The sequence below is a fragment of the Zosterops lateralis genome (genome assembly GCF_965231275.1).
Source record: "Zosterops lateralis genome assembly, chromosome: 1".
NCBI classification, from domain to species: Eukaryota; Metazoa; Chordata; class Aves; order Passeriformes; family Zosteropidae; genus Zosterops; species Zosterops lateralis.
The window spans coordinates 147588883-147616316 of NC_139762.1; the positions used below are offsets into that span (position 1 = coordinate 147588883).

At 38.3% G+C, this 27434-nt stretch overlaps 1 protein-coding gene across 4 annotated transcripts in view; it reads left to right on the plus strand.

The window, feature by feature from the left end:
* Positions 1-27434, plus strand: part of COL14A1 (collagen type XIV alpha 1 chain) — a 114848-nt gene that overhangs the window by 13093 nt on the left and 74321 nt on the right. For all 4 annotated transcript variants that reach the window (XM_083854837.1, XM_083854838.1, XM_083854839.1 and 1 more), the window contains exons 5-11: positions 365-451; positions 21504-21659; positions 22357-22476; positions 23695-23859; positions 24243-24404; positions 25764-25912; positions 26886-27015. In XM_083854837.1, coding sequence (XP_083710963.1) covers positions 365-451; positions 21504-21659; positions 22357-22476; positions 23695-23859; positions 24243-24404; positions 25764-25912; positions 26886-27015 — 969 coding nt within the window. The remainder of the gene's footprint in view (positions 1-364; positions 452-21503; positions 21660-22356; positions 22477-23694; positions 23860-24242; positions 24405-25763; positions 25913-26885; positions 27016-27434) is intronic.

Here is a 27434-nt window from a genome sequence, read left to right on the forward strand (position 1 = left end):
GTGTGCTTTTGCATTGACTGACTTGGAGTGGAACTTTGCATTGCTGGACTTTCCCCAGCGAGCTTTGCCAATTTTCTGGACTATACTTCCAGTGTGGGATCTTGTCTGCATGGGTTTAGGTGCTGATGTCACTATTTGGACTCTCTTGTGTGAAGAGAGTCAGTTTTGATAGCTTTAATGATGATAGAATGGGGAAAGAGCCATAAAAATAATAAATGCAAAGGGAGAGAGGGAAAACAGAGAAACAGTAACTCATTACCTAAGCACATCTTCAGATGCTCTGTGCAACTACTTTATCAAGAAAATGACATGCTTCTAACTGTATTGTTTCTAGATTAATTGATTTTTCTCCCTTACTTTACAGTTAAAGACATAGAGAGAAGAAAAGACACAAGTAAATCCAAGGTGAAGGATCCAGAAAAAACAAATGCGAGTAAACCAGCTCCAGAAGGTCAGATCATAATACACACGACTTATGTGATATTTTGAAAATAATCAGCTTCTTTATTTAACTTGGCCATTGTAGAGATTTTCTGTAAGTCAGTAATTTAAATCTAATTCCCAGACTTAAATTAAATAGGGGGAAAAACAGTATTTTCAGAAATATCGGAGAGTTGCTACAAAGGTATTGCGTTTTAGTTCTGTGTTTTGCTTTGCTTTTTTATAAAGTTCTAAATGCCATCATGAATAGATGAAAATTATTTAAAAATAATTTTAAATAATATTAAAGTTATTAAAAACTGCCTGTACTTCCCCATGGGTGCACTTTGAGTGGTGGAAGAATCATGCAAGTGTGTTTGTGTATATATTAACTTCTTATCTTGGCTGTACGACAGACTGTCAGTATTAATTCCCACCTAAAGTCAAATTAATACTATTGTATAATTAGCCTCATAATAACTTGATGAGTCTGTCCTAGTGTAGGTCCTATATATGAAAACATTTGAAACATTTAGAGGGAGGGGGGAAAAAAAGGAGTTAATTTAGTCCTGTTGCAAGGGGACAATCTTCTGGTGAAATGTGATACTGCTTGCCATGAGAAGTTTGTCTAGTATGGATAAAAATCAATTTCAAGCTTAATATACAGCTCTATTTCCTGTTATTTTAAAATTCAAATAGCATCTTCTTTATGAAGTAACCTCAAAAGTAATTATTCCCTTTAGTGGTTATTTATGGTATACAGAACATGAAGAGCTTGGTATGACCTTAAATAGTCTCTCTGTGAATAAACTGGACAGTTTCAAGGATCCCATTTTCCCCTTCCATATAAATCTGTCTCCAGTGATGCAAATATCAAAGACCTCACCCAAAGCTCCTTGAAGCCCATGCAAATTTTTCTTCGGTGGGTTTTTATTCTTACCACACATTTTTGTCATGTTGTATTTATTAACACTATGCAAGTTTGTTTCCATACAGCATTTCTCAAACCAAAACACCCTTGGATTCCATTGGGTGCATTGGAAGAATGTTAGCTAGCGTTTGCAACACTAAAGAGACATGTTGTACCTGCTAGTGCATGATGGGGTAGTGGATAGGTGATCTTTCCTACATCATATCTAGGGGAAGGCTGACTTGGAAGAAATGATAGAACTGAGAAGGAAAATGTGATTTGCCTTCTTAATGAAGGACAAGTGATAAAAGTTGAAGGAGGGAGAACTGGGCCTGTACTTGGAAAATGTTGATTAAATACAGACAGAGGAAAGTGTCTGCCAGACTCCAGGAGAGAATTTATGTTTTTTTCATGGAGTAAGGGCAAAAATACAATTGGCAAGAGGAGCTTGGATCCGCAGTCTCTCCCTTTTTAGGATTTATGTTTACTTTTGAAGTCTTTAGTTTAGTCACTTTCCTCATTCCTGCACCATGTTTTACTCATCTGAACTTCTTCAGTTGCATCAGGACAGTTTGTACAAAATACATCCCCATCCAGAACTTGTGAAATGATACTGCCTTATACTTATTGTAGCTGGTTTTACTAGAAAACTGGGGTATGCCTTTAAAACTGAGGCAAAACTTACAAGTTTCTCGATCAGCAAACCTGATCATAAAGAAAAAATATTTTTCTAATTTTAATGAATTCTTGAATTTGTTTAGCCCTATTTCCAACTCAGCTTTATATTATTGTAAAGTAACAGGCCTTTTTCCTCTAGTCTTACACTTGCATATTTCTCTGCTTTGCACAGTATAATGATTATTCAAAGTGATGGAGATTCCAACTGAATGACTTCAGTGGGAGTAGGGTGAGATTCCAAGTGAAAATGTTGGGCAAAAGTAACAGCATCAGCAAAAAATGTGTAGCTGGGGTAGAAGTGAATTCAGAACTGAAACACAGACAGTAATGGTATCAAAACTTTCCTAGTTTAGTATATAAAGACCGTGCCACCTCAAATTGAAATCGCACCAAAGAAATAAGGAAAAGTCTGAAAGAAATGGATTAAAGAAATAAGTGCAAAATTTTATGGCAAAACCATAAATAATAACTTGATCCTCTGCAGATGTTTGACAGGAAATGATTTGAGTACGACCAAGTGAATTCAGGCCAGCAGTTAATTGGTTTCATAACCATTTAGTGTACATCTGAATTTGATGGATTTAATAGCAACCCTGACATATTCTGTGTCTGTGTTTATATCTTAGGTCAAGTTGATTAGGCCTTGGGAGTTAACACTACGGAAGAAATTAGGATTATAAAATCATTAAGGTTGAAAAAAATCTGCAAGATCATAAAGTCCAATTTTTGACCTAATACCACCATGTCCACAAAAATATCTCAGGAAATGCCACATCCGTTCAGTTGTTGAACTCTTCCACGGATAGTGACTGCACCCAGTTCCCTGGGCAGCCTGTTCTAACATTTACCTATTCTCTCTGTGATGAATTTTTTCCTAATATCCAATCTGAATCCTCCCTGGTTCAACTTGGGGCCATTTCTCTTTGTTCTGTCTCTTGGTGCCTAGCAGAAAAGACTGACCCCCACCAGGCTACAGCCTCCCTTCTGGGAGCTGTAGAGCGGGATAAGGTCTCTCCTGGGACTCCTTTTCCCCAGGCTAAACACCCCCAGCTCCCTCAGCTGCTCCTCATCAGACTTGTGCTCCAGACCCTTCTCCAGCTCTGTGGCCCTTCTCTGGACACACTCCAGAACCTCAGTGTCCTCCTTGTACTGAGGAGCCCAGAACTGGACCCAGGAATTGAGGTTTGGCCTCAGCAGTGCTGAGTACAGGGGACAATCCCTGTCCTGGTCCTGCTGGCCACTCTGTTTCTGATCCAGGCCAGGATGCCATTGGCCTTCTTGGCCACCTGGGCACAAACTGGCTCAGTTCAGTCACTGTTGACCAGCACCCTCAGGTCCTTTTCCAAGGGCACCTTTCCAGTCACTGTTCCCCAACATGGGATTGTTGTGACCCAAGTGCAGGACCCAGGACCTGGCCTTGTTGGACCTCACACCACTGGCCTTGGGCCATCACTCCAGACTGTCCAGATTCCTCTGCAGAGCCTTCCCACCCTCTGGCAGATCAACACTGATGCCCAGCTTGGTGTTGTCTGTGAACTTAGTGGGAGTGTTATTAATGTGTTTGCGCAAACTTTTTAAAATCTTTTATGATGACAGGCAGGTTGAATTAGGTAGAATAATTTCTTACCTGAGAACCAGAGCAATCTTTGCCCATAAGACAAATTGAAAACAACCATTGCCCAGACTGGTTTTGTCAGTGGTTGTGGTTTCTGCTCTTGTCTTGAGTGACGGGTGAGCATAATTCCCCAGTTATGAGTGTTAAGTTTTGATGTAAAGAGGTGCCTTCTGAGAACATCTACACCGTTCATTACAGAATGATGCATTAGTAAACCAGAAAATCCAAAATCATTGTTTTGGGACAAAACTAATAAAGTGCATCAATGTACTTGTCAGTGAGTATGAAAAAAGAGTGTGAACTCTTTCAATATTACAAGCTCCAATTTGTGCATTATGATAAGTCATGTATCCTGCTGATTTTCCTTAAAGGCACTACAGGCACATAATAATATAAACTTGTTGCTTATAAATGCTTAGCTAATATACCTTCTTCAGGGTCACACAATAAACCCCAGAAACTTCTCTTTCAATTTCAGTGGGACAAAGATCTCACCATAACCCTTCTGCTCCTAGAAACCAGCTCTTTGCTAAGAAATGCAACCTGTGCTCATGATTCTAGGTAGTTCCAGAGCATTTCACTTGTATTTTCATCTGTGGTTTGGAGGACTCTATGTAGTACTGTCCACTATTTAATTACTAACTGTCTAAGGCTCTGAGCACTGCTGGGAGTCGTAAATGCCTTCTCCTGAACTCCCAAATCTACTTCCTTCTTCTGTCCTTAAATTAAATTGTTGTGAGGGTTTTACTCTGTCTTTATGGATCTCTGTCAACAGCTTGTATGGCTTGCTAGTAAAGCAGTTTCAGCAACCTAGATTAAAATTTTCCATCTATTCTGTCCTACTTATTCAAGTAGTTTAAAAAGATTTACTACTTTTCTGCTGTTAGTACTGTGCCCTTATCAGAAGCAAACCTCCAGTGTATATCCAGTAATGTCACGGTGCCAAATTAATTCAGGCTTAATGTCTAGCACTCAACCATCAAATGTTGACTTTATATTTGATTTCCAGAAACTTTCTGTAATTCTTCTGCATGACCATTTTCAAGTCTTGAATCTCCTTTTGTATATTTTTGAGAACCTGTCATTTTTCAGCTTAGTGATTTATCACTGCTGTGCACACTCCTATTAATGAGTGAATGTCAGAAGCCTTTCCTCTTTCTGTCTGTTGAGAAAAAGCTCACATATGCAGCTTCTTTCAGCAAGCACTGATATTGAGTGCTTGTACCCTGGCTTCTCTCCAACTCCCTCGTGTACAAAGCTCTTTTCTGTACAGCGACAGGGGTTAATACATTCTGTGCCTTCTCAGATGTTTTACAGCTTCTCAGAGAGCTTCTATGACTGATTCTCTAATCAAATCCCTTTGGGGAGGGGAGAATCAGTGCTTTGACTATATCCTCTGGCAAATACATGACTATATAGTTTTCTGCAGAGTATTCTTCTATGTATCTGAACTGGGTTCAGCTTCCCAGTATATTATTTTAATATAAACAAGAAAACACTGAGGCCATTTTTTTCTGCATGCCTGTTGACTTGATTGTGGGGGGTTTTAGTTGAGAGGTGTGGTAGCTTAGTGTAGGCTTGCAGCCAAACTCCCACCTAGCTGCTTGCTCATTACTCTCCCCCACAGGATGGGAGAGAAAAGAGGAATAACAGAAATGAAAGAGTTCATAGGTTGAGATAAAGACAGGGAGACTGCTTACCAGTTACCATGGCAGGCAAACAGAGTCAAGTGGGGGAAGATTTACTGAATTTATTGCCAGTTAAAAAACTTGCTAATGTGGGTAGTGGGAAACAAAAGAGACAAACATTAAAACAACAGCTTTTCTTTCCATTTTCCCAGGCTCAGCTTGACCTCCTCCCAGACTCCTCTCCTCCTCCCTTATTATCACTGCAAGTTACACTCAGTCCAAGTCCCTTCAGAGAGGAAGCAAATGGTGCAAAAGGGGTGTGAAGAGGTTGTCATTATGGCATGGTGGTTTCTCTCTTCCATTCCTATCTTCTCATATCTTTTTCTCCATGTAGTTATCCATAGACTGCAGAGAATATCTGTTCTGCCATGGAGCACACTGTCCTCTGACTTTGGGGTTCTCTCTACTGTTTCTTACTTTTTTTCACTCTCCTTCATTCTTCATTGGGCATTTTTTTTTCCTTTCTTAAATATATTTTCCCAGAAGTGCCACCACCTGTTCATGGGCATGTGGCCTCTTTTCAAAAAGGCCACCCCTGCAGCCTCCATCCTGCCAAACCTGGCCACAAACACTCAATACCAAAGGTGCTCCATCAGTGCTTTACTAGAGTAAGGAATTTGCACAGTGTTCAACCTGTCCTGTTTGGAAATTCTCTTATGCAAATCTGAAATCAAGATGATTTAGGACAGCATAGAGCATGTATGGGTCAGATTTCTCTTCTGAATCAGATGTCACAGGATAAACCTTACACAGTCTGTGGACATTCAAACAATGAAAAATAAGCTCCTCCATAAAAGAGGAGCTTTTATGTGTGTCTATCACAATATTAGTCACTTTCTCATTGTAAAGTGTATGTAATAGAGTCATATAGTATGACTGGTTAGGTAGGCCAGGGGTCTTCGCTGCACATGGCAGTTTGTTCAGCCTTCCCAAATCAAAATTGTGTTTCACCCCAGAGAAGTCCATTAGGGGCAGGTGAGGTTTTTTCACCAATTTCTATGAAAATCCAGTTATGGGGTGCTGAGTATACCTGGGGGAACTGCACCTTCCACTGCTAAAGGTTTATTCAGGTGAAGGGCTCAGGGAGAGAGAGAGCAAGGATCTCAGGGGTACGGCAGTTTTTAAACGGTGGGTGGTACAAGAGGTGGAACAATACAACATCCAATGAGAACTTACTGGGGGGGAATTCCAAGGGGAGGCACAAAGAATTATAACCAATAAGGGGTACCAAGGGATGGATACAGAATTGATGGGCCAACAGGGTTCTGAAGAACATTGAACTTTCCGGATAACAGGGAAGGGGTAAACCTTGATGGGCAGGTACGGGGTTGGGACAACTGGGCATTGACATGGAAGGGCCTGGAAGGAAGGGCAGGGTTAACTTGATGGACAGGAAAAGTGGTGGGAACATTCTCAAGGGCTGAACCAGCTGTGGGGAGTTAGAGGGAAATCAGGGGCACACTACAACACCCTGCCCAAACAGAATATAGAGGAAGCTCTAGGAGAAATTGCTTGAAAATAAAAGCTAGATCTGAGTTTCATATTATGGAAGACTAGGACAAGCAGGTAGAAATTTAGGACAGAGAATTTATAACTAATATGTTGTCCGTGATTATAGAATGGACAACTTGGCAATGGAAAATTTAGGTACTGTGTGAGTGAAAAAGAGCATAGAAATCACAGTGGGGTTTAAAGAGAGAAAAGGAGAAGCTCTATGTAATGAGCTGTGTGATGCCATACCTTGGCATTAGGTGCTGATGTCAGGTTACATTATCTGTATGTAAGTAATATAACCTGAACTTATGTTAAAAACAGCAAATAGTGACCTCACGTGCCTTAATCAATAGTCCTGCACTATAATTAATTTAAATTTGAGGAAGAGGTAAAAATTATCTGTAACGAGAAATAAAGGTTTCCTTTGAAAGAATTTAATATTATTAGTGACTTGTAATGAATTTAACATTGTTATTGATACTTTTGTTATGATTGTGATTATGCACACAGATATATACTCATACAAGTTATAAATGCAATGAACAATAGCTGCTCATTTAGTCACAGCTACCTCTCATATATGCTGTTTCCACTCTCTTTTTTTTCTTCATTACTCAGTGATGCACAGAGAAGAGACTTTGGTTATACTATATTAAATTTTGAGGTTGTAGCTCTTTTAGGGTTTAGTATCATAAAGTACTAAAAGAGGCCTGGAAAGAGCCCTGAAGCCATCTGTCTGTGATACCTCAGACAGTAATAATAAGTATGGCTGCAGTTTCTTTCAGGTGGATGTGATCTGCCAGTGCTTGATTGCCTCTAGAAACTGTGCAGACATATCCAAAGTTATTATGTTTTGTGGTGGGATAGTTTTTGATAATTTTTTTGAACTTCCTGATGTGTTTTACATTATTAGTGATGTTATTATTTATGTTACTTCTACAGTCTTTCAATGTAAATGTTTCTGATTTTTTTTTAATAATGTGTTTTTCATTCAGTCTATGCACCTATTAGACAATGCGAAAGGGATATCCTTCCTCAAAATGCTATATTATACTTGTCTGTAGTTTCTATTTTAATAGCTCTTGGCGTGAGGTGGAATCAGTCTTCTAATAGTGATAGAAATGAGAAGTGTGGTAAGCTTAAAAATATACTGATTTTCATTCTTTCAACATTCCTGCTACATTTGATGCAAATGAGCTTTGACATTCATAGTTTTATAGCTATTGAATGGCAATGTTTAAGCAGAGTAGGAAAAATCCACAGAGAAGTAGATTAAGATACTATTCAACAAAAGAGACTAATTATCTAATTTATTAACTTGTCAGTTTAGTTAATGTCAGATGCCTCAGTAAGTATTACTAGACAGTGTGAAATGAGGTATTTGACTAAGCCACAGGAATGACTACCTTCTGAACTTCTGCTTCATTGGCAGTGTTTCATAGATTTACTCACTTCATCCTGGCTAATGTAACTGCAAATGTTGGTTTTAGTCATGATTTTTTTTATTGCTTGCTGAACTCCTGGGCTATGGAACTCATTAACTATGCCTTTACACAACCTATTATTTGATTTACTAGCAGGGTTTCCTTGAGCTTTCTGGGGGACACTTTAGGTCTTGATTATGAGCAGCAAAAGAAAGAAATGATAACTATGCTGTGTGGGCATTTTCCCCCAGAGCCATTATGTTCTTCCTAAACAGTCTTTGTCTTTTTTCAGCTCTTGCTCATTTTTCTGCTTCTGCAATCTGAGGGTAAAAGCAAAATTTGTTGGAAAGTACTTAGCTCTTCCACTTTAAATACTATTTTTTGTCTTGCTGTGGGGACCACTGAGTGCTTTAGCCCAGTGCCTCAGCTCCAGCCAGTAGCAAGACTGAGCACGTAGTTCCAACAGGTCTGGGGTGATCAAGCACAGGGTTTGGCCAAGCCAGTTGTAATCAGCCATTTGTGCCGATGGAGCTGGTCCCCTTGATGCCTTTATTGTTCTTTATTTTCCCATGCATGTTCTTCTCCAAACTACCTTTCAATGCTTTTGGTTCCTCTCCTAAACATATCCTATTAGATCTTGCACAATCTCCAAGTACTCATTCCTGTATCCCCTGTCTCATTACCCCCTAAGCTGTGACCCACCAGTCTGAACCATACAGACCATGTTATGAAGTAAGAACAAGTTACCCAAATGTGTCACAGATCTCAGAAGGTGCAAAAGGGATGAAACCTGTGTATTTATTGTTAGTTTCTGGGTCTGGAATGACACAAGAGGAAAACACATCTTTTGTTTCTGCACTCTTTTTTTTTCTTTTGTTCCAGTACAGTGCCATATAATATTGAAGGGTTGCTTCAACTAGATACAACCAAGTTTACTCCAAAACTAATAGCAGTGCAGCGATCCTGTTCAGTACAGTACTCTCCCTAAGGAATGCACTTTTCTGCTCAGAACTAGCTAGCTCAACATCTTCTACCTTATCCTCCGTTCCAAAGTGTAGAGATAACCCTGGCTATTAGTCTTTAGCATCAGTTTCTTGATGCTGCAAAACAGGAATATTTCCTACTTTGGAGATATGTTATGGTATATAAACAATGTGGAGTACTACTATGTAATGGATTTCATTTTTCAACATTTGTAAATGAAAGTCTGCATCAGAAAATATAGTGAAGTTTAGAACTATTGATTGCATTTATCTAAATTCTAGGCTACTGCCTACATTTCCCTAAAAGATGTCTATGCATAATACTGAGGCTAATATTTCACCTTTGTAGTATCTGTAGGGAGTATGGGGATGCATTACCTTGTCATGGATGAAACAGGATGCCCATCTACTGTCATTAACTGCCTCACACCTGAGGACATGTGCTCTGTGTAGGCTGTTACTTCAAGATTTTTTTTTTTTGTTTACTTTTTAGTTCTGTGCTTACCATCTTGACAAAGATGTTTGTAGTCTTTAGCAAAAGCTGCCTTTCAGCACTGAGTGGCATGAAGTGACATTTGCAGTGACATATGCAGTGACACGCTGTCCTTTGACTTGATTGTCAATAGCTCTTGTGTCTGTGATGCATACCTGCTTGTTCTAGATTTACTAATTACCTAAAAATAATATGAACAGAGCAATGAATCTATTTTCTATGCTTCTTGAAGGGGAGTGGCCCCAGATCCCTACACCTCCCTTGAGAAGACTGGGTAATGCTTGGACCATGTTTAGCATTACTAGAACATTTTGGACCACAAAGCTTTTTTTTGCTTTTGTGGCAAATAACATATTTGCCACAAAGCTTTGGCAAATGTTTTATTATGTTCCCCTCACCGTGCTCTTCAGATCACTCTGAGGTGTCTTAGCCCAGACATTATTTGGTTGACCTGATTTTGGTTTCAGATGCTGTCTCTTTGGCTTTGTTCTGCCCAACCTTAGCCCAAACAGAGAATCCATGATGTCTCCTATCTCAGCTTTCTCTAGTGACAGCAGCACCTGACCATCTGAACTTTGCCAATAGGACTCTCATTTAAATGCCTACAGGCAGTGGTCTCAGTGGTTTCAGTGGTGGTTAGATCACCATCTTGATTTGTGCTAAAAGATGTCTGCACTGGACCCACATAGAACCTGCCCAGCCATCCTGTCCCCATCCATCTTAGGTCATCAGAGCATAGGGGGTTTTGACAGTGATTGTTTTTTAATTTGTGCCAAATGTCATGGCTTTCCATTCTTCTCTGGGATGCCTCATTTTCTCTCTCAGCTTTAGGTGATGAAAATATCTGTTATAATAAGGAGATGAAGGAGACTTGTCAGAATGTACCATTGCTCTCTTTGATATGTGAACTTTGGATGCTGCAACCAGGCCATATTTTCTGTACTTTTCAGAAGGTAGAATTTGATGAGAGGCATCCATTAGGTTTCCAAGCTATAAACCTGTGAGCTGCCATGCAGAGCTGTATATATTAGAAATTCCTTGTTAAACACTGGAAGACTTAGAGGAGGACTCTGACGCAAGGAAACTCTTGGGTAAACTCCTCTTTACTGTCCAGAAAGTTTAGCTCATTGTGCTGTGGATGATCAATGCTTATTCCAGGAATACATTGCAAGGATTTCTCTGGAGGAAGTAGCTTTTGTGTCCTTTGAGTACTGCTTGCAACTTGGATTTCATTCTGCAATGGCAGTACTTCTATGGACCTGGAGTAATTTGGAAGACTCCTTCCTGGCTCTCATGACTGAAAAACGTGATGCGAAGTGTCAGCAATGACATGGACAGAATTCTTAAGTGCTTTTCCTTTGCCGTCATTTGGTAGTTGCCTTGGAGAAAACTAAGCAAGCTACATTTAGAGATTGCAGCATTTACATCTGCCGTCTGGCCAAATTAAATAGGACACAAGTGTGTTCACATAATCTGAATAAGAGAAAAATATACTTTTGAGAGACAGCAAACTTTAAACAGAAAACCTCGAAATTACCATGAAGCCTGGAACTGGGAAAGGGTTCATGTTGAGTTATAGACTTTGATCCTGACAGAAGAAATCTCAGGGAAGAGAGAGAAAGACAGATTGGGAGCAGGGGGTTGATTATAACATAAAGAAGTCTCTCTTATGTGTTTGTAACTGCCTTGTCTGTTCTGGAGAGGTATAAAATTTCATTTATTTCCATTAGTGTAGGTTGAGAGTGAGTACTAATTTGGAGGTTGCTGGATGTCTTCTTCAATTTGTATATTCCAGATGACAAACCCTTGCTTTATTCTGAAAATAGAAAGCTTGGCATTAGAAATTATGACCAGTCTCCATTCTTACCCAGGGATTCCACTTACTTATCTCCCGGCTCTACTTTTCTGTAAGAGGGAATGCATTTCTTCCTGTCAGTATATTAATATCTGGTTAAGGTTGTGTATTACCTCTCATAAGTGTTCGTGGCCAGGTAGATGCTGGAGATTGGAGAGATTGCCTTTCTGTCATCCAAAATGTGACCATCCATCTCTAGGAACTCTCCTTGAATGCATCTGATTAATTGAAGTGTAGACACAGTATTGACATTGATATCTAGAGAATCTGTAGTTTGGAAAAAGAACAAATTTCTACTTTCTCTGAGTAGAAAAAGAGACTTAGCCTACCTTGGACCTAAATGGAAGTTTCATTTTTTTTCATAAAGTAATCCAGCTCCTGATATCAGAGCCACTCAGATTGACAACCTGAGTTAAAAGATGCTTATCCTCATATTCATAACCCTTGAGTTATGTTTCTCCTCATATCTCTGCACAGTAAATATGTATAATGCTTCATAAATCTGAACTATTACCAACTGAAAACTTGTCTGGCCTCTTTTTTCCCTTTGGTAGCTTTCCCTAAGGCATTGACCCTTTTTTGTGCAATTTATTCTTAGCTGAAGTGGGAGGCTGCTATTCACATTCTTGAATGATGGATTAATAAAAGCTCAGCTGAATGAATGGTCTTTCATTGTCTTCAGACTGATTTTCATCTCTTCAAGTCATTAGCTCTTGAGTATCCGTCCAATCAACAGTGCACTGGCATGACTGGATTCTGCTGGCAACAAGAGATGTTCCTGTAAGTCAGATTCAGGGTCTGTGTTGACATGTTTCATTACTGAAACACTTCCATTGCTACTCCCCTGAGACATTCCTTAACAGTTCTTCATCATCTGGCAGCATGAATTCCACAGTCTGAAGTCTGATGGCTTGCTCAAGGCTATGTATATTCTGGGTGAACATCCTGGTATGTCATGAGTGGTGCTTGTCTTTGATATAACATGGAAGCCACATAGAAACAAGTTGAAACTCTGGGCCACTTTTTAAAAACTTGTATGTCAAGCTTGAAAAAAGAACCAAAAAAAGCTTTAGGTAGCACACATATTGTTAAAGACTGAAGTGCAAGACCAAGAACCTCTTGCAGAAATGTGTAATCATAAAGGATTGATGCATTCATCAGCAAACTCATCACGGATTTGCATATCCTGATGAAGAATGTTTTTTGCTTTATGCTGTGGTCAGCCTAAAGCAATATGCAATATTGCAATACAGCAATATGAGAGAGATAGGTTAAAGTTTTGGTATCTGTTTTCAGGGGCTGTGAGATGGCCTTGTCTTGAGTACAACTATAAGATACCCAATTTTGGGGTTTTAAGTAGTTTTCTTGTACAAATTTCCTTTCGAGGCTGTTCTTTACTGTTCCCCCATAGAGAGAAGGAGAGTCTTGTTTCATAGGCTGTTCCATTCATCTGTTGTTAAACAGCAAGCATGAGCTTGTACTGAGGAGAGATGATTTAAGGGAAATTTCTACCCTCACTGTGTGATTTGACGTCTTCATGTCCATTCTGGGTCTGTTGATGCTGGACTCTGGTTCTGGGCTGTCTCATGGTCAGCACACTTTTCCTGGTGCCCTGTGTGCTGAGCGAACTTTGGTGTTACAGTTGAGATATATCCCTTGGTTAAAAGGTGCCAGGTAGTAGGTAAAATGGAACTTACCTGGCTGTGGGGAATGTTTTCACCTGTCAGGTTGGCTGTACTGATCATACTACACTGCATGTAATGAGGAAGTCCTGTTTCCTTATCTGACTGTTGAATTTGGTGTGTGTGTCTTTGGCTCATTATTCTCCAGAGTTGTGGTATTCTTGTACTCTGCCATTCTGGAATACTCAAAGGAGCTGCTGTGGAACACCAGCACCAGCCTGGTGCCCTGAGTATATTTAGTTTCCATTTATGCAGAAAAGTTAGCAGGATTAGGACTAGCAGTGGTGCATAGTGGTGCAGACAGCTATTTCAGTAATAGAGCCTGTGTCAGCACAGTCTTTGCTTGGGTTTGATTTGTTTATGTGGTTAAAAATGTAGGCTAAATTTTCTGGTGTTTTGCATTGTCCTTTCTAGTATGACAAAGAGAAAACTGTAAACTGTGAGCACAGGGATGGTGATTCCTGTGGCCTGTGAAATACCACTCATATCTCATCTCTGCTCTCCATACCCTTGAGACCTTTCAAACTCAACATCCAAATTTAGCTCAGTGCATAGGCAGGGCGGTGGTGTCACACAGCGCCAGATCAGCAAGAGGAAGAAGCCCAGTGTCCTGCCACAGGCAGGAATAACCCCAGGCAGCAGCACATGCTGGTGGCCACTGGTGAGCCTGGAGCTTGGCAGAAAAAGCTCTGGGAGTCAGGTCACCATGAGCCAGCACAGACACTTCTCACAAAGGAGACAAACAGCCTTCTGGGCTACACTGGGAAGGAAGTTGTTAGCAGATTGATGGAGGTGACTTTTCCCTTCAGCCCAGCCTTGGTGAATCCACATGTGGAATTCTGTGTCTGGTGCTGGGCTGGCTCCCCAGTAGAAGAAAAAACATGGACTTACTGAGAAGAGTCCATTGAAAGGCCATGGAGATGATTGAAAGTTTGGAGCATCTTTCATTTGTGGAGAGGCTGAGACAGTTGGGGCCGTCAACTCGGAGGACAGTAGGTTTGAGAGATACCTTTCCACTGTGTAAAAATACACTCTGGAATGAATAAAGGCAGAGATTTTTCTCAGTGGTGTCCAGCCAAAGGACAAGAGGCAGTGGACACAAACTAAAGTAACTGTAAATTATATTTAATCAAAGAGAAGACTTATTGTGCTATGGGGATGGTAAACTGGAGTTACCCACTGGAGTGGGTAACTCAGGTTGTTGAGCTTTTGTCTTGGAGACTCTTTAACCTGACTGGACATGGCCCAGAGCAATCTGCTGGTTTTGCCCTTGCTTTGATTAGGGCAGTTTGCCTAAACTCAAGAGGTCCATTCCCACCTCCAGTACCCTATGATTCTGGGAGTTGAGATTTCTTGTTGTTAGGTATTCACTCAGACATTTCTGCTAGCTAGAGAATGGAAGAATTGCTACATTCAAGAGGGCACAAATTTCATCCTGAGTTTTTGTAGATTGACATATGACAAGCACCGCTTCTAAAGATCACTGCATATTTGTATTTATACAAGCATGTACACTGGTTACAGTATGAAAATATTATTTTAAGAACTGCATGAAGTTAATATATGGCCTTGAATGTGGAAGCCTTTTGCACTGTAATTGTATTGCACCATCTTTTTTATTTCTAGACACACTGTCCATCATATCATACGTACTTAGGTCCATAATGCAGTTGAGCTGTGCCGTAGCAGTTTGTTTCAACTAGTTTTAATTATTTCTGTGTTAACTACTTCTGTAAGTACTCAGACTGTTCTCTTAGCTGGCTCTTTTCTGGTGCTTTACCTGTTGTGTTACAAACTCAGGCACAGACCACTTCTCTATCATGGCTTAGAAGTATTTAGACATACACCTTAATTGATGTTGAGGATTTCTGAGTACCACTTTTGCCTGAAGTGCCCTGATTAACTGTCTTCTAGACAGCCAAAGAAAACTGTCAGGGATTTCATAACTTACTAAAGAAATAGGAGAAATAACCCTTTTAAATCCTGGCATATTTGTTACATAGGAATGGTTGATAAGTATGACGATATTAATAAGAAAATACAGTTTTCTGTCTTGAAAAGTAATTTTGACCTTGAGACAGCTGTTTCATTTAAAAAAATCATGCACTCAGATGCAGAACTGAGAGGAAAGAGAAGCAGAGAGTTACCACTATAATCTGCAGAAGGGTTTCTTAAGTTTCGCGTACTTTACAGGAGGATTGCAGATCATCTTCAGTGTAAATTGTGGCTAAATGGATGTGGTATACTGCCAGACTGGGCTTAAGGTTAAGGAAAGACCTCAGCAGCATGCTTTGTTCTGTGTTGACATGTTGCCTTTTGGAAGAGAAATTATAACAAATGTTTTAAATTCAGTTTAAATTCAGGGGAATTTAAAAGCATATATTTCTAACTAGGTACAGAGACCAGGAATGTTTAGTGTTGCTGTTTGCTAAGCTGCTGCACACATTGTGTTCTTCAGTGCTATCAGTCAATAATAGTCTGTCTGTAAGGAGACATCAGCACTTTCTTTTACTTTTTTTTTTGTCTCTCAAATTAAAAAGTTCAGCTTTAGAAAGAAAGTTTTAGAAGTTTTTCTAAACTAGTGAATACTTATTGCAGAAGTACAACTGTTATTGAGTGTGTATGGAAAAGTGCATAGAAAATGGGTCTGTGTTTCCTTCTCTCACAGTTGAGGATTATCACCAGTATATATAGGCAATTAATGTGTTATCAACTAGTGCTTTGATTAGTTTTGTGACCATAAATTCAGAAGGTATGCTATAAATAGTATTTAGTTACTGCTGCATACTTTTCAGAAGCAGAAAATTTTTGAACCACAGTATTCACTGTAGTTCAAATATGTAGTAGTCAAATGTGACATGATTAAACACAACACATTCGTAAATCTTAATGTTCCAGCTTCACCAGAAAACAAATTTGTAGGCTTGCCAGTTGGGCTATATTAGTTTCCTGGAGAGAAATAAGGCACATGGAAAAGGGCTGGCTACTTTCTTTTTTTTTTTTTTCCTAGGGACTGTGGACAGACTTCTAACCTTGTTGGGCTGCTCTTCAAACTTAATGTTCCAACATTTGAATCCTTCAAATTCAAGCTGTGGCTGGATCTAGTTTAAAGAACAGCAGTTATGTTATATGCATTTGTCTGGTTCATAGGCCTGACATGTGGGATTTGTTAAACTGAGGTCCAAGTGCAAGGATGATATCACCAGCACAGAACAATATTATCAATGTCAGAAGTGTGGACTAGTGAGTTGCTGAATTTTGGAGCTGGACACTGCCTCATGTCCCTTAATTTTTTAACTCTTTTTAAAGAAAAGATGTGACATTTTGCTGATGTGGATTTGCATTGTGCTTGTCCTCAGTGGTGCTTCTGCTCAGTATGGTGCTGTCAATTGCTGTGGAGGACTGTCTGTTCTCTGTCATTCATGCTTTGTTCACAAGGTATTTTTCACTCACTGCTGTCATCAAGCTTCTTGCCTTTTATGCTTTATCCCATGAACGAGTCTTCTAGTCAAACTGTATTATTATTATTATTATTATTATTGACCTCTACTTGAACTTTCTTCCTCTCCTTCCACATATATTATTTGACTTTCCACTATGACATGGAGTAAGAAAGGAAACGACATATTGCAGACTCAGAAAGAATTATAGTCTTAACTTCTAGCAGAAGAAGTGTGTGTTTTGGCTCTTGAAAATGAGAACAGAGTTTCATACCAAGGGGAGACAAAATATCAAATGTGTTTCTGTAAAACATATCATAACTGCATGCAAATTGAACTGGTTTGTCTAAAGCATTGAGTCCTCCCATGTGACAGTGCCTGTATTTGCATCTCCCTTTGCCTTTCAAGGAACTTTCAAAGGGTAGTAGTATTAACTCCAAGAGTCAAAGAACCCTACTCTAGATTAAAAATCATAGTTTTGTATTTCTGTGTGAGTGAGGCTTGTGGGTTATTTTTGGTTGAATTTCTGTTTTTACCATTGGTCTCTTGCTCATGTGTGTGGAAGAATAGCTGCAGGTAGGGAATGCAGCCACAGAGAGGTGGTGAGTGTTTCCAGGAGCTTGTCAAGCCTGTACAGCCCCCACACTGTCAGAGCTTCTCCCAAGTCTCTCTCTACACTCCATTCCCTTCAGTGGGATGACTCAAGGGTCCTGTTTTGCAGGCTCCAATAACACGCCCTCTTATCCCAGAAAATTCTATCTGGATCTTTCTTTCAGCACTGCCAACATTGGCTCCACTCTCAGCCAGTTTTGACGTGGTCTTGAGAGTGGTGTAACACTTGGAAGTGCCAGCAAATCACCTTCAGTGTCTGGGGACTGAGAACTTTGTTTGGCAGATGCAAAGCTCTTTCAATGCTGGCTCTTTGAAAAATTTCCCTGAAACAAAGGAACCAAAATTTTTCATGGTCACTTGATTTTTTGGTGGTACTGAAGCAGGTTTTGTGCAAACACTTCACCCTAAAACATCATTGGTAGCCTTTCATTGTATGTTGGTGCCTTTGAAGGTGAAATTTTGAGACTGTGCTGACTTCTGTGAAAAGCAGAAATGAGCAGAGTCTCTTCCTCCTCAGCTTTCTGGCAGAGCAGCAAGTTCCTTCTGCCAAGTAGTGCTAGGAAGATTGTAAATTTGTTACAGAAAGTGCATTAATATTTTACTTTCTCCCCATAAAAATTCTCCACCAATTGTAAGTGAAGCAACTGAAGACAGTTGCTAGTGTGAAATATATAGGTTGTTATTCTGATTTTACAATTTGTGCAATTCTGTTATTTTTGCTTACTGAAAGATCACAGGCTCTGTTATTGTTTGTTGTGGAATGCACCACTTGAATCAGAATTGTGGTTTCCATATAACATTAGGAAATGTGATACGAAATTTGATAACTGGTCTCTACTGTCCTACTTTTGAAATTGGTGAGTATTGTATGCTTCAGAGGGAATTAGGACCTTCTCTCTCACTACTCTTTTCCTGATGACCAAGTAAAAGGGAAATAAGCACACTATTGAACCTGATCATACTGCTGAACTTTGTAGTAGACTAAAAAACTGAGTGTCAAAAGCTTTATTATATGGAATGATATGCTATCATCCTTCTTTAAGAAAGGTTGTTGGGAAAATTGCTTATTAAAGTTGTGTAGATACTTGAAATGTTCAAAATGACCCTCAAAATCTACAGGAATTTATGATCATGTATGATTGTATGGAAAGATTATTGAAAAAGACATTTGCAAGAACTGGCAATGGAACCTGGCTAAGCACAGTGGGGTGCAGAGATTATTTGCTACACACAGTATCTTTTGGACTAACTTTATTAACTAGGATGTCATGGTGTTTGTGTTCCTATCAGGTTTTAAAGATTCTATCACCATGTTGTTCTGTTTAATATCTCACTGTTGTTTATTCCCTTTTAGGGAACTTTCTACAATTCATTTAAGTACAACAAGGAGAAAACATAAGCAAAATAGTGGGTGTACAGAAGTAACAAAACCTAAATGTTTTATGCAGAAAAGATGCAACAAGTATCTCCTACCTACGAAGGATGAAACAAATTTTCACACTGTGACCTTGCAGTACAATCTTGGATCAAACCGCACATGTTTCTTTAACAAAAAATAATTGAATTATACTATTTGCATTGATCTGATGATGTGGAAATAAAACATTGAAAGGAATGTTGTTATTGTTTTCTTTATTCTTTGGATTTTGCTTCACTGAGTGGATTTACTAAAACTGTTAAAAGTTTTCACTACAAAGCCATCACTACAGGATTAGAGAAGCCTTATAAGCAAAGCTTGTTGATATGAAATGATATGAAATATTACCAAGTGTAATAACTGGGCTTCATACTCAGCACAAGATTTTAGAAGTAGAGAAGGAAAATACAACCACACAAATCCTGTTATCCTCATTTGGGCTGTATGATTAAACTGCTGGGATAACATTGAAAAGGTACATCTGTGCTATTGCACAGCTGCTTGGATGTGAATCAGGGGTCCTGTGCTTTCATTCTTACTGGTGTTGAGTAGCGTTTTACTTGGCCAGTAGTTGTTTAGAAGCTTGCAATGCTAGTCATGGCCAGTGTGAGAGTGGCACAATTGAACTGCATGTTAATGGAAGACAGATACTGCAAGCAGTGCAGACTGATGAACAGGAAGTTTATTTGGCAAAAATATTTAAAACATTAATTTTGCCATGACTGGTAGATTCCTATGAAATCAAAAAACAGATTCCAGTCCCACTGAAATCCAGGGAAGTTTTTCTGTTGACTTCAGTGACATAAAGATTTGGACCTCTTTTGGATTTATGTTCCAATTTAAGATCATTTTTCTGATGCTTACTAAATGTTCCCCAGTGTCAATACATTAAAATATGTTGCCAATTCAAATAGTGTTGTCGTGTACTGTAAAAGCTAAAATAAAATATTTGCTTTGGCATCTTTGTAAGTGGAATTTTTGTCATGTGTTTAGAACTTATTTTGCACTGCTAGCTGCACGTAGGAAATGTTCCCTGTTCTTCTAAAAAACATTTATAATACACGTTTAGGACGTTAACTGTAACTTTATGGATTCGGTTTAATGCTCAGTGGATTTACACTACAGTATGAATCTAACCCTTAATTATTACCAATTGAACTCCTTCTGCACATCAGATTGGTTTTGCTTGTGAGATTATCGTTTTGTATTTAATGAAAAAGATTGTCATTAATAGTATGTTGTGCAAATTTAAAGTTGCTAACCATGTGTTTTATTTTCTCTGTGTATCAGGAGAACTTCTTGGGAGCTAATGCAAACACCTTTCAGTTAATTTCTCACTGACTTACTTCTTTTATTTGCTGAACATCTCTGTTCAAATCTGGTCATTTGTGGCAGTGTATTTGGTGATTCCTGTTAGCACCATGTTGAACTGTTAGTATTCTTTGTGAACTAACTTTTTACAGTGGATCCTGACAAAAAATGATGACCAAAACTGGGCTGCAGCTTAATTCACTAATCTGTGTTTACTTTTTACTCTATTGAGGGACATGATTTTCATCCCTAAATGGCTTGTGATGGATCATATCTATTCTCCTACACCTTCTTTGCTTTGTCTTTCCTACTTTCCTCCTTATTCTATAGCCACTCTGGTAGAGAGTGTGTATTTTTGTACTTCAAACACAAGCTCTCATTTCTCATTATACCTGTGTAACATCTTTTCTTTGTTTCCCTCCCTACGAGTCCACTGTTTCAGTAACCTTAAATTTACAGTCATACATCCACTTCTGTGGAATATGGCAATTCTGTCTGAGGTTCTGAAACACTTTTCCATTCCCTTACTTCTCTTCCTGCCATTTTCTCAAACTGAATGTGGCACTTCTGTTTAGACTTTTCAGTTGGTTTATAGTGCAGTTTGTGTCTAATCGCTACTTCCCTTCCTTTGATTTTCTCAATGGTTAGTTAAACCTTAGAGACCATTGATATGTACTTCTGCTAATTCTCATAAAATATTTTCTGTTATTTAGTTTGTGTTTGGTTTTTTTTTTTTTTAATGCTCTCACATTTTTCTGTTTTTCATGTATCTGTAAGACTAAAGCTTCATTCTCATGCTTGTTTTCACAGAGACTGTGAAATTGAATCTGAGGTCTTTGCATTTTACCTCTGCTGTATTGAGCAGCCCCTACTTAGGTTTAATGCACCATATTCAATTGGCCTTCAGTTCTGCTCAGGTCCCAGGAATGAGATTCACTTCTGAATTTACAAGTCTATAGTGATGCCTAGTGGTTTTCTAGAGGGCTTTTGAGATGTATAGAAACACCTGGTTTTCTCTGTTGACTGTGAAAGGAGCCTTGATAACTGTTTTTATATGTCTGCATCTCTAGGTAGCTCTGTATTGTCTGTGCCTAAGGCTACGTGTCATGCATTGTGTATGGGGACTGAAATTCTATATGTGCATTGTCAATGAAAACAAACTCTTGGTTTGGTTGTGCTATATGGAAGTTAATTTTTTCTTTCTCAAGTATTTTTAGAAGGAGTTTTTTTTTTTAATAGGTCTCCCAAAAGTAATTTTGAACACTTTAATGAAAGAACTGAAGTAGATAATAACCAGACTCTTCTATAACTGAAGTTAGAACAGGCATGTTTAGTAATTTTGCTTTTTTCTCACTGACTTTGGAAGGCTTTATTTACCAAGCTTGGTGGGAGGAGGAAGGCATATATTTATTGCAGTACAATTTTATTGTATTAAATAATTATTGAAATAATAATATTGATTAAATTTTAATAATTTGCAGGAAGCCTGTTTACCTGTAAAACTCCAGCAATTGCAGATATTGTGATACTAGTAGATGGTTCTTGGAGTATTGGCAGATTCAATTTCAGGCTTGTTCGTCTGTTCCTGGAAAACCTGGTTTCTGCTTTCAATGTGGGATCTGAGAAAACTAGAGTAGGTAAGGTGCTGCACTTTTTCCCTAATATTTCTGTAGCAATATTATAAGGATGTTATAATTTCAGGGTAGTTAACAGCCTGATGTTACTGTTTTGGTGCAAGATTTATCCTCCTCTAGCACTAGCACTTCTGTCATCAGAGTAATGCTGCTGGAATGTTTGTAGTATTAATTCCCCACAGTTTACTGTGATCCTCAACTTAGTTAACTCTAATGCAATGTCAGTGGAAAAATAAAAAAAGTAGAAAAAGTCTTACTGACTTCAGTCAGCATTAGCCTCAGACACTTGCAGTTTAATTTTTGCAGGCAGAATGTGCCAATGGATCTCATTTCTTGTGCTTTAAACTGGCTGAAATGTTATATTTCTGATCTGCTACTGTTCAAAAGTACATTTAGTAAAATTGTTCTTTAGAAGAAATTCTTGCAATGTTAATAACTCTGAAAAAGTTTTGCATTTCTTTGCTTTTCATTTAATTAGCACTTGAGTAAAAGGCTTTGAAAGTTAATTGAGGAGTTGTCACCTAGGACAACTGCATGCTACTTTTTGTTGTCAACTAACACAGGTTTTCTAGTATGGTAGCAGAGCTACTTGCAGTAAGCTAATTGGTAAGGTACTGGCAACCAAGTGCATAAAGTGTATATACTTGAAAAAAAATCTGGTTTATTTTCTGATGGATTACCTTGATTTCTGGATCTTTAGGTCTTGCACAGTACAGTGGTGATCCCCGAATTGAGTGGCACTTGAATGCCTATGGCACAAAGGATGCTGTTCTGGATGCAGTCCGTAATCTACCATATAAGGGAGGGAATACATTAACAGGTACTGTGTATGTTTTGGCTTTTGCCTTCTATTAAAAAATATTCTACTGCACAGCCCAAGAAGTGTCAGTGCCTATTATGAAGGGTAAAAAGGATAGGGGTTTTGCACTTTGCCAATGGCTTTATTCAGTGTCAGTTAAGCCTTTTCTGGAGTGCTTGTCTATTGACTAGGAATCAGGACAGGGTCTCATAAAACAAAGTTACCTAGCTCTCTGGGCTGCAAGTAAAATCTTTTACCTGCTGGGAAGAAAATTCAAAATCCATTTATAATGTTTATACACAGAGATTTATTCTGGAGAAGGAAAGAATGTTGTTTCAATATTAGACAACTGGTAATACTAACTTTACAAATGACCACCCAGGGCTTTTAGATTTCCATTGACCTTTTAGTAGTTAAAGCACTGAAGCCCCAGAGACACGTAGTGATGGATAAAGGGGGGATGCATGACAATCTGGGAAAAATACAGTCTCTGAATACAATTCCAGTGTCATCAAAGCAGCAGTTAGTAATGCTGGAATGATATATCCAAAGACCCAGACATGGCTTTGAGTAAATTGCTGCCTTTTGTTTTTTTTTTTCTGGCGGGTAAGGAACAAGAGAAACAATGAACAACTGTCTTTATTTTAGTAGAAGGAGTGATTGCAGTGGGACAAAGGACAGAAGACTCTAGTATGATTCTAGAGGAATGAGATTACTGGGTGGTAGGAAGTAGTAAAATATCATGATTATTTTAGATGATATTAGAAGAAAATGAGTTAGAAATGTTTGCTGTGGGAGACTTAAAAGAGTTTTCAGATAAGATCTCATTGTGATGTGCAAGTTTGTCCTGGAACTGTTTTTGTTGTTTCCTTTTAAATAATTAGCATTTATTAAAATCAGATTCTCCCTAAGCATTAATCAGAAAGCTTTTTCTTTCAGCTTGTAAATTGGAAAAAGCCAAAAAGCCAAACAGAAGTAAGATTATCTGTAGCATGAGGATTCACTAAGCTATCCAGAGCACGTGCTTTCATATAAGCAATGTATGTAGGAGAGAAAGCTTCCTGTTCCAACATGGTAGAACTTGGTAGAGTAAGAAAAAAAAAAAAAAGATTATACATTTACAAGAATAGAAAATGAGTATAATGAGTAGAAATGAGTCAAAAAACAAACACTGTGATATTGACAAAGCTAATGGACATTTTAATCTGTAAAAGTCTTTTAAAATGTTTTCTTTTTTAGGTCTTGCCTTAACTTACATTTTGGAAAACAGCTTTAAGCCTGAAGCAGGTGCAAGACCTGGAGTATCTAAAATTGGGATACTGATTACTGATGGGAAGTCCCAAGATGATGTTATCCCTCCTGCTAAAAACCTACGGGATGCTGGCATTGAGCTGTTTGCTATTGGTGTGTATTCTGCCCTATACATTCCCCATTGTACTCTGGTGTATTTGTATCTGTTGCTGGATGTACTAAAGAAGTTCTTTTCTGTCTCTATCCAATAAGTATCATCATTAGTCTGTATCTTTTATAAGCATTGCTTATAACATTGCTGTTATAACTGGAATTTAGTAGTATACGCGGATGCTGCATTTTCATGAGACAGATGGAAAGATGCCTCTTACACTGGCAGAAATTAACATCTTGAATTGACATCTTAAAAACAGAGCAATTTTGTAGTTGGTCATTAAAACAAGTCAGATTTTATATTAGTAATTTTTTATTGATCCCTGTGTGTACAAGATTTTTTTTTTTCATTACAAATATTTTCTTTTTCTTTCCAATAAAAGGTGTAAAGAATGCAGATATAAATGAACTCAAAGAGATTGCCTCTGAGCCTGACAGCACACACGTCTACAACGTGGCTGACTTTAACTTCATGCATACCATTGTTGAAGGTCTTACCAGAACAGTGTGCTCACGAGTAGAGGAGCAGGAAAAGGAAATCAAAGGTGAACAGAAACAAAATTTAATGTAACCTGTGATGAACTTGGAGCTAAAATCAGATACCTGCAGTTCTAGGCTGGCATTTGGCACTAGACTCGTTCTATATATTCTTTTGCTTGCAAGAAAGGACACTATCTTGGAAGTTATCTTCCTAGCTATGTTTTATTCATTCTTAGGTATCTCTTATCTTTTGCTCTCTGCTTTTAGTAGAGGTAAATATGATGGTATTTGGTAGTACAAGAAAAAAAAGTACTTTCATGCTGCTGTAACTATTTCCAAGTGGCAAGTAAGGAAATCTTTTTGTAATACAGTTTTGGGGATGAATTAGTTTAACAGCTGCACATGGAATTGTTACATTCATGCTGTGATTTCCATCTTCTAACTTAATGTTTTAATGTCTCATAATGTCTCAAGTGTTTCAACTATTTAGATTGCTTTGTCGCTCCTCTTGGGGGATTTTTTTCCTCTTTCTTATTTAATACACAAAAATTATATTTTGTTTCACAGGAAAAGATGGCAGCAAAAAAAATTGTTCATATATGAAAAAGCCTCCTCTGACTACTATTATTTTGGCTTTTTGAAGAAAAGAAATGGCTATGAAAAAATGTTTTGATTTGACAGAAATACAGTTCAACCTGAGGCCTTTCTTTCTGAAAGGTTTCAGTGGATTTTGTTTTTATTTATTGGTTTGTGATTCCTTAATATCACAGAAATACTGAGTTATTCTCTCTCTCTCCCCTAATATATATAGACATATGGAATATTTTATATATATACACATTGCATATATTATATATACAGTATAATATATAGATATATATAATATATATCAATAAGAAAGTCTCTCTTGAGCAGAAGAAAATGGAAAAACCATAGATAGCTGAGACAACTTCGTGGAAAAGGATGATTGCCAGAGAAGATGACCGTTCACTGTGTCTCTTCAGCAGGCAGACAGGCAGTATCAGTTTCCAACCTGCTGAGGAGCACAGGAGATCACAGCTGTATATGTACTTGTATGTTTTTCATGACTGGGAGGAAAGCAACCTGAAAAAAAAACCCCAAAAAAACCAAAAAGAGAAGTCTGGAAATAGTAATGGGAAGAAGGTCAGGAAGGCTTAGTGTTGCATTTTTGTCTTTTTCTTATAAAGGTTTATGAAAGACAAGGGAGGTTTAGTCCCAGAGAATCTCCATGTGCAGTGCTCATTATTACTTCTTTGTTTCCACTGAAAATAACCTAAATAAGTGTGCAGTAGCCAATTATTTGATTTTCTGATGAGGAATGATATTTGGAACTTCAGCAAATATAACCAACCAAGCAATTAATATGCAGAAGGGAATAAAAATTTGTGTTGTCTCCAACCTAGGAACAATTGCTTCTCTTGGGAGTCCTTCAGATTTGGTCACATCAGAGGTAACAGCTCGAGGCTTCCGGGTTAGCTGGACCCATGCACCAGGCAAAGTGGAAAAATACAGGGTTGTGTACTACCCAACTCGAGGAGGACAGCCAGAAGAGGTAATAATAGGAGGAAAAGCTGCCCAGAAGCTTTTAATGTGTCAGGGGCAACTAACCAGACAGGAAATTTTTGTCCTCTTCTAAATGCACCCTGAGATTCTCTATGAGAGCTCCAGAAAGGAGGTTGGTCACACTGGATGGTGAAAAAGGTTAGGTAGTAGCCAGGCAACATGTCTGTCATAAAATTTAAAGTAAATTAAGTGCTATAATAATAATCACTTTCAGGGGGTTTGGTGGAGTGCCTGCATTTTTCCTTACACATATGGTTACTTGAAACTATTCTACCAACACCCCCTGCACCACTTTGTTTACAAGAACAGAAGAAGTAGGAGGTGATGGTAAATCACATTTTGAGTTCTAAGAAAAAAATATTCATAAAAGGAAGATTGTATATTTTTGTCATTGATTTGATCATTTTGGTCATTTGATTGTACAACTGGTCATTGAAAATTTGGAGAGAATTGTTTATTTGGATGGGACTTCACCATTTTGGCAGTGGAAAAAATGCAGTTGGACAAGCTTTTGACTCCAGCTGACAGCTTACCAAATTGAATGGAAATGTAGAAGAGCAAAAGGATTTAAGTAATGTTGTATTTTCTTTCCTTTTGCACTAGAAACTAATTTAGGATGATATGTATTGATGGAATTTTGAAGTACTCTGTGTGTGTGTGTGTATGTAGTACTAAAGGAATATTTATGATAATATTATATCAAAAAGCGCCATGTACACACCCTTAAACTGTATCCCATACACTTTATTCAGCTGAACCCTTTTTCTCAATGGCTGTTTATATCAGATAAACATTTTGACTATGTATATGGTTGCTGTTCTTTTCAGACACTTTACTGTACATAAATGCAGCATAAACTGAACTTCAGTAGAGTGTAAAAATTGCCCGAAAGAGGGATTGATTGATTTGATGGTAATATAGTTTGCTTTTATGCATATTTAATTAAATTTTCATTTAAACAGGTTGTGGTAGATGGAAGTGTCTCAACAGCAGTTCTGAAAAACCTGATGTCTTTAACTGAGTACCAGGTAGCTGTGTTTGCTATCTACCCCAACGCGGCGAGCGAGGGCCTCCGTGGAACAGAAACCACACGTGAGTATCCTTGGCATACTTGTTGCAGATTCGACTGTCTGCATTTAATCAGACTCTGTAGGCATTAGTCTTTGTGAAAAATAAACACAGAAGGGAGTTGTTTTCAGTTTACCTTCTTTTAGTGCGTTTGCCTTAAATTAAATTTTGTTTTAATTAAGTTCCTAAGTCCAAATGCTCTGTGAATATTTGAATGCTGAGAAAGGTTTTATCTCTGGGCTGAACTTTGAAGTCGGTTGTATTGAACCCCAAATTAGAACATTCCTATGTTTTGGATGTGAAGCCAAGTTTTACAAACTAGATTTGTAGCTGGAGATGATCCGATGAGTGGAGATTTAGGTGGGACCTGAAATGCCTGCATATGATTCCTGCCAGTGCCAAAGATTTCAAGGTAACTGTAAGTTTCTTTCTCAGTGATTTAA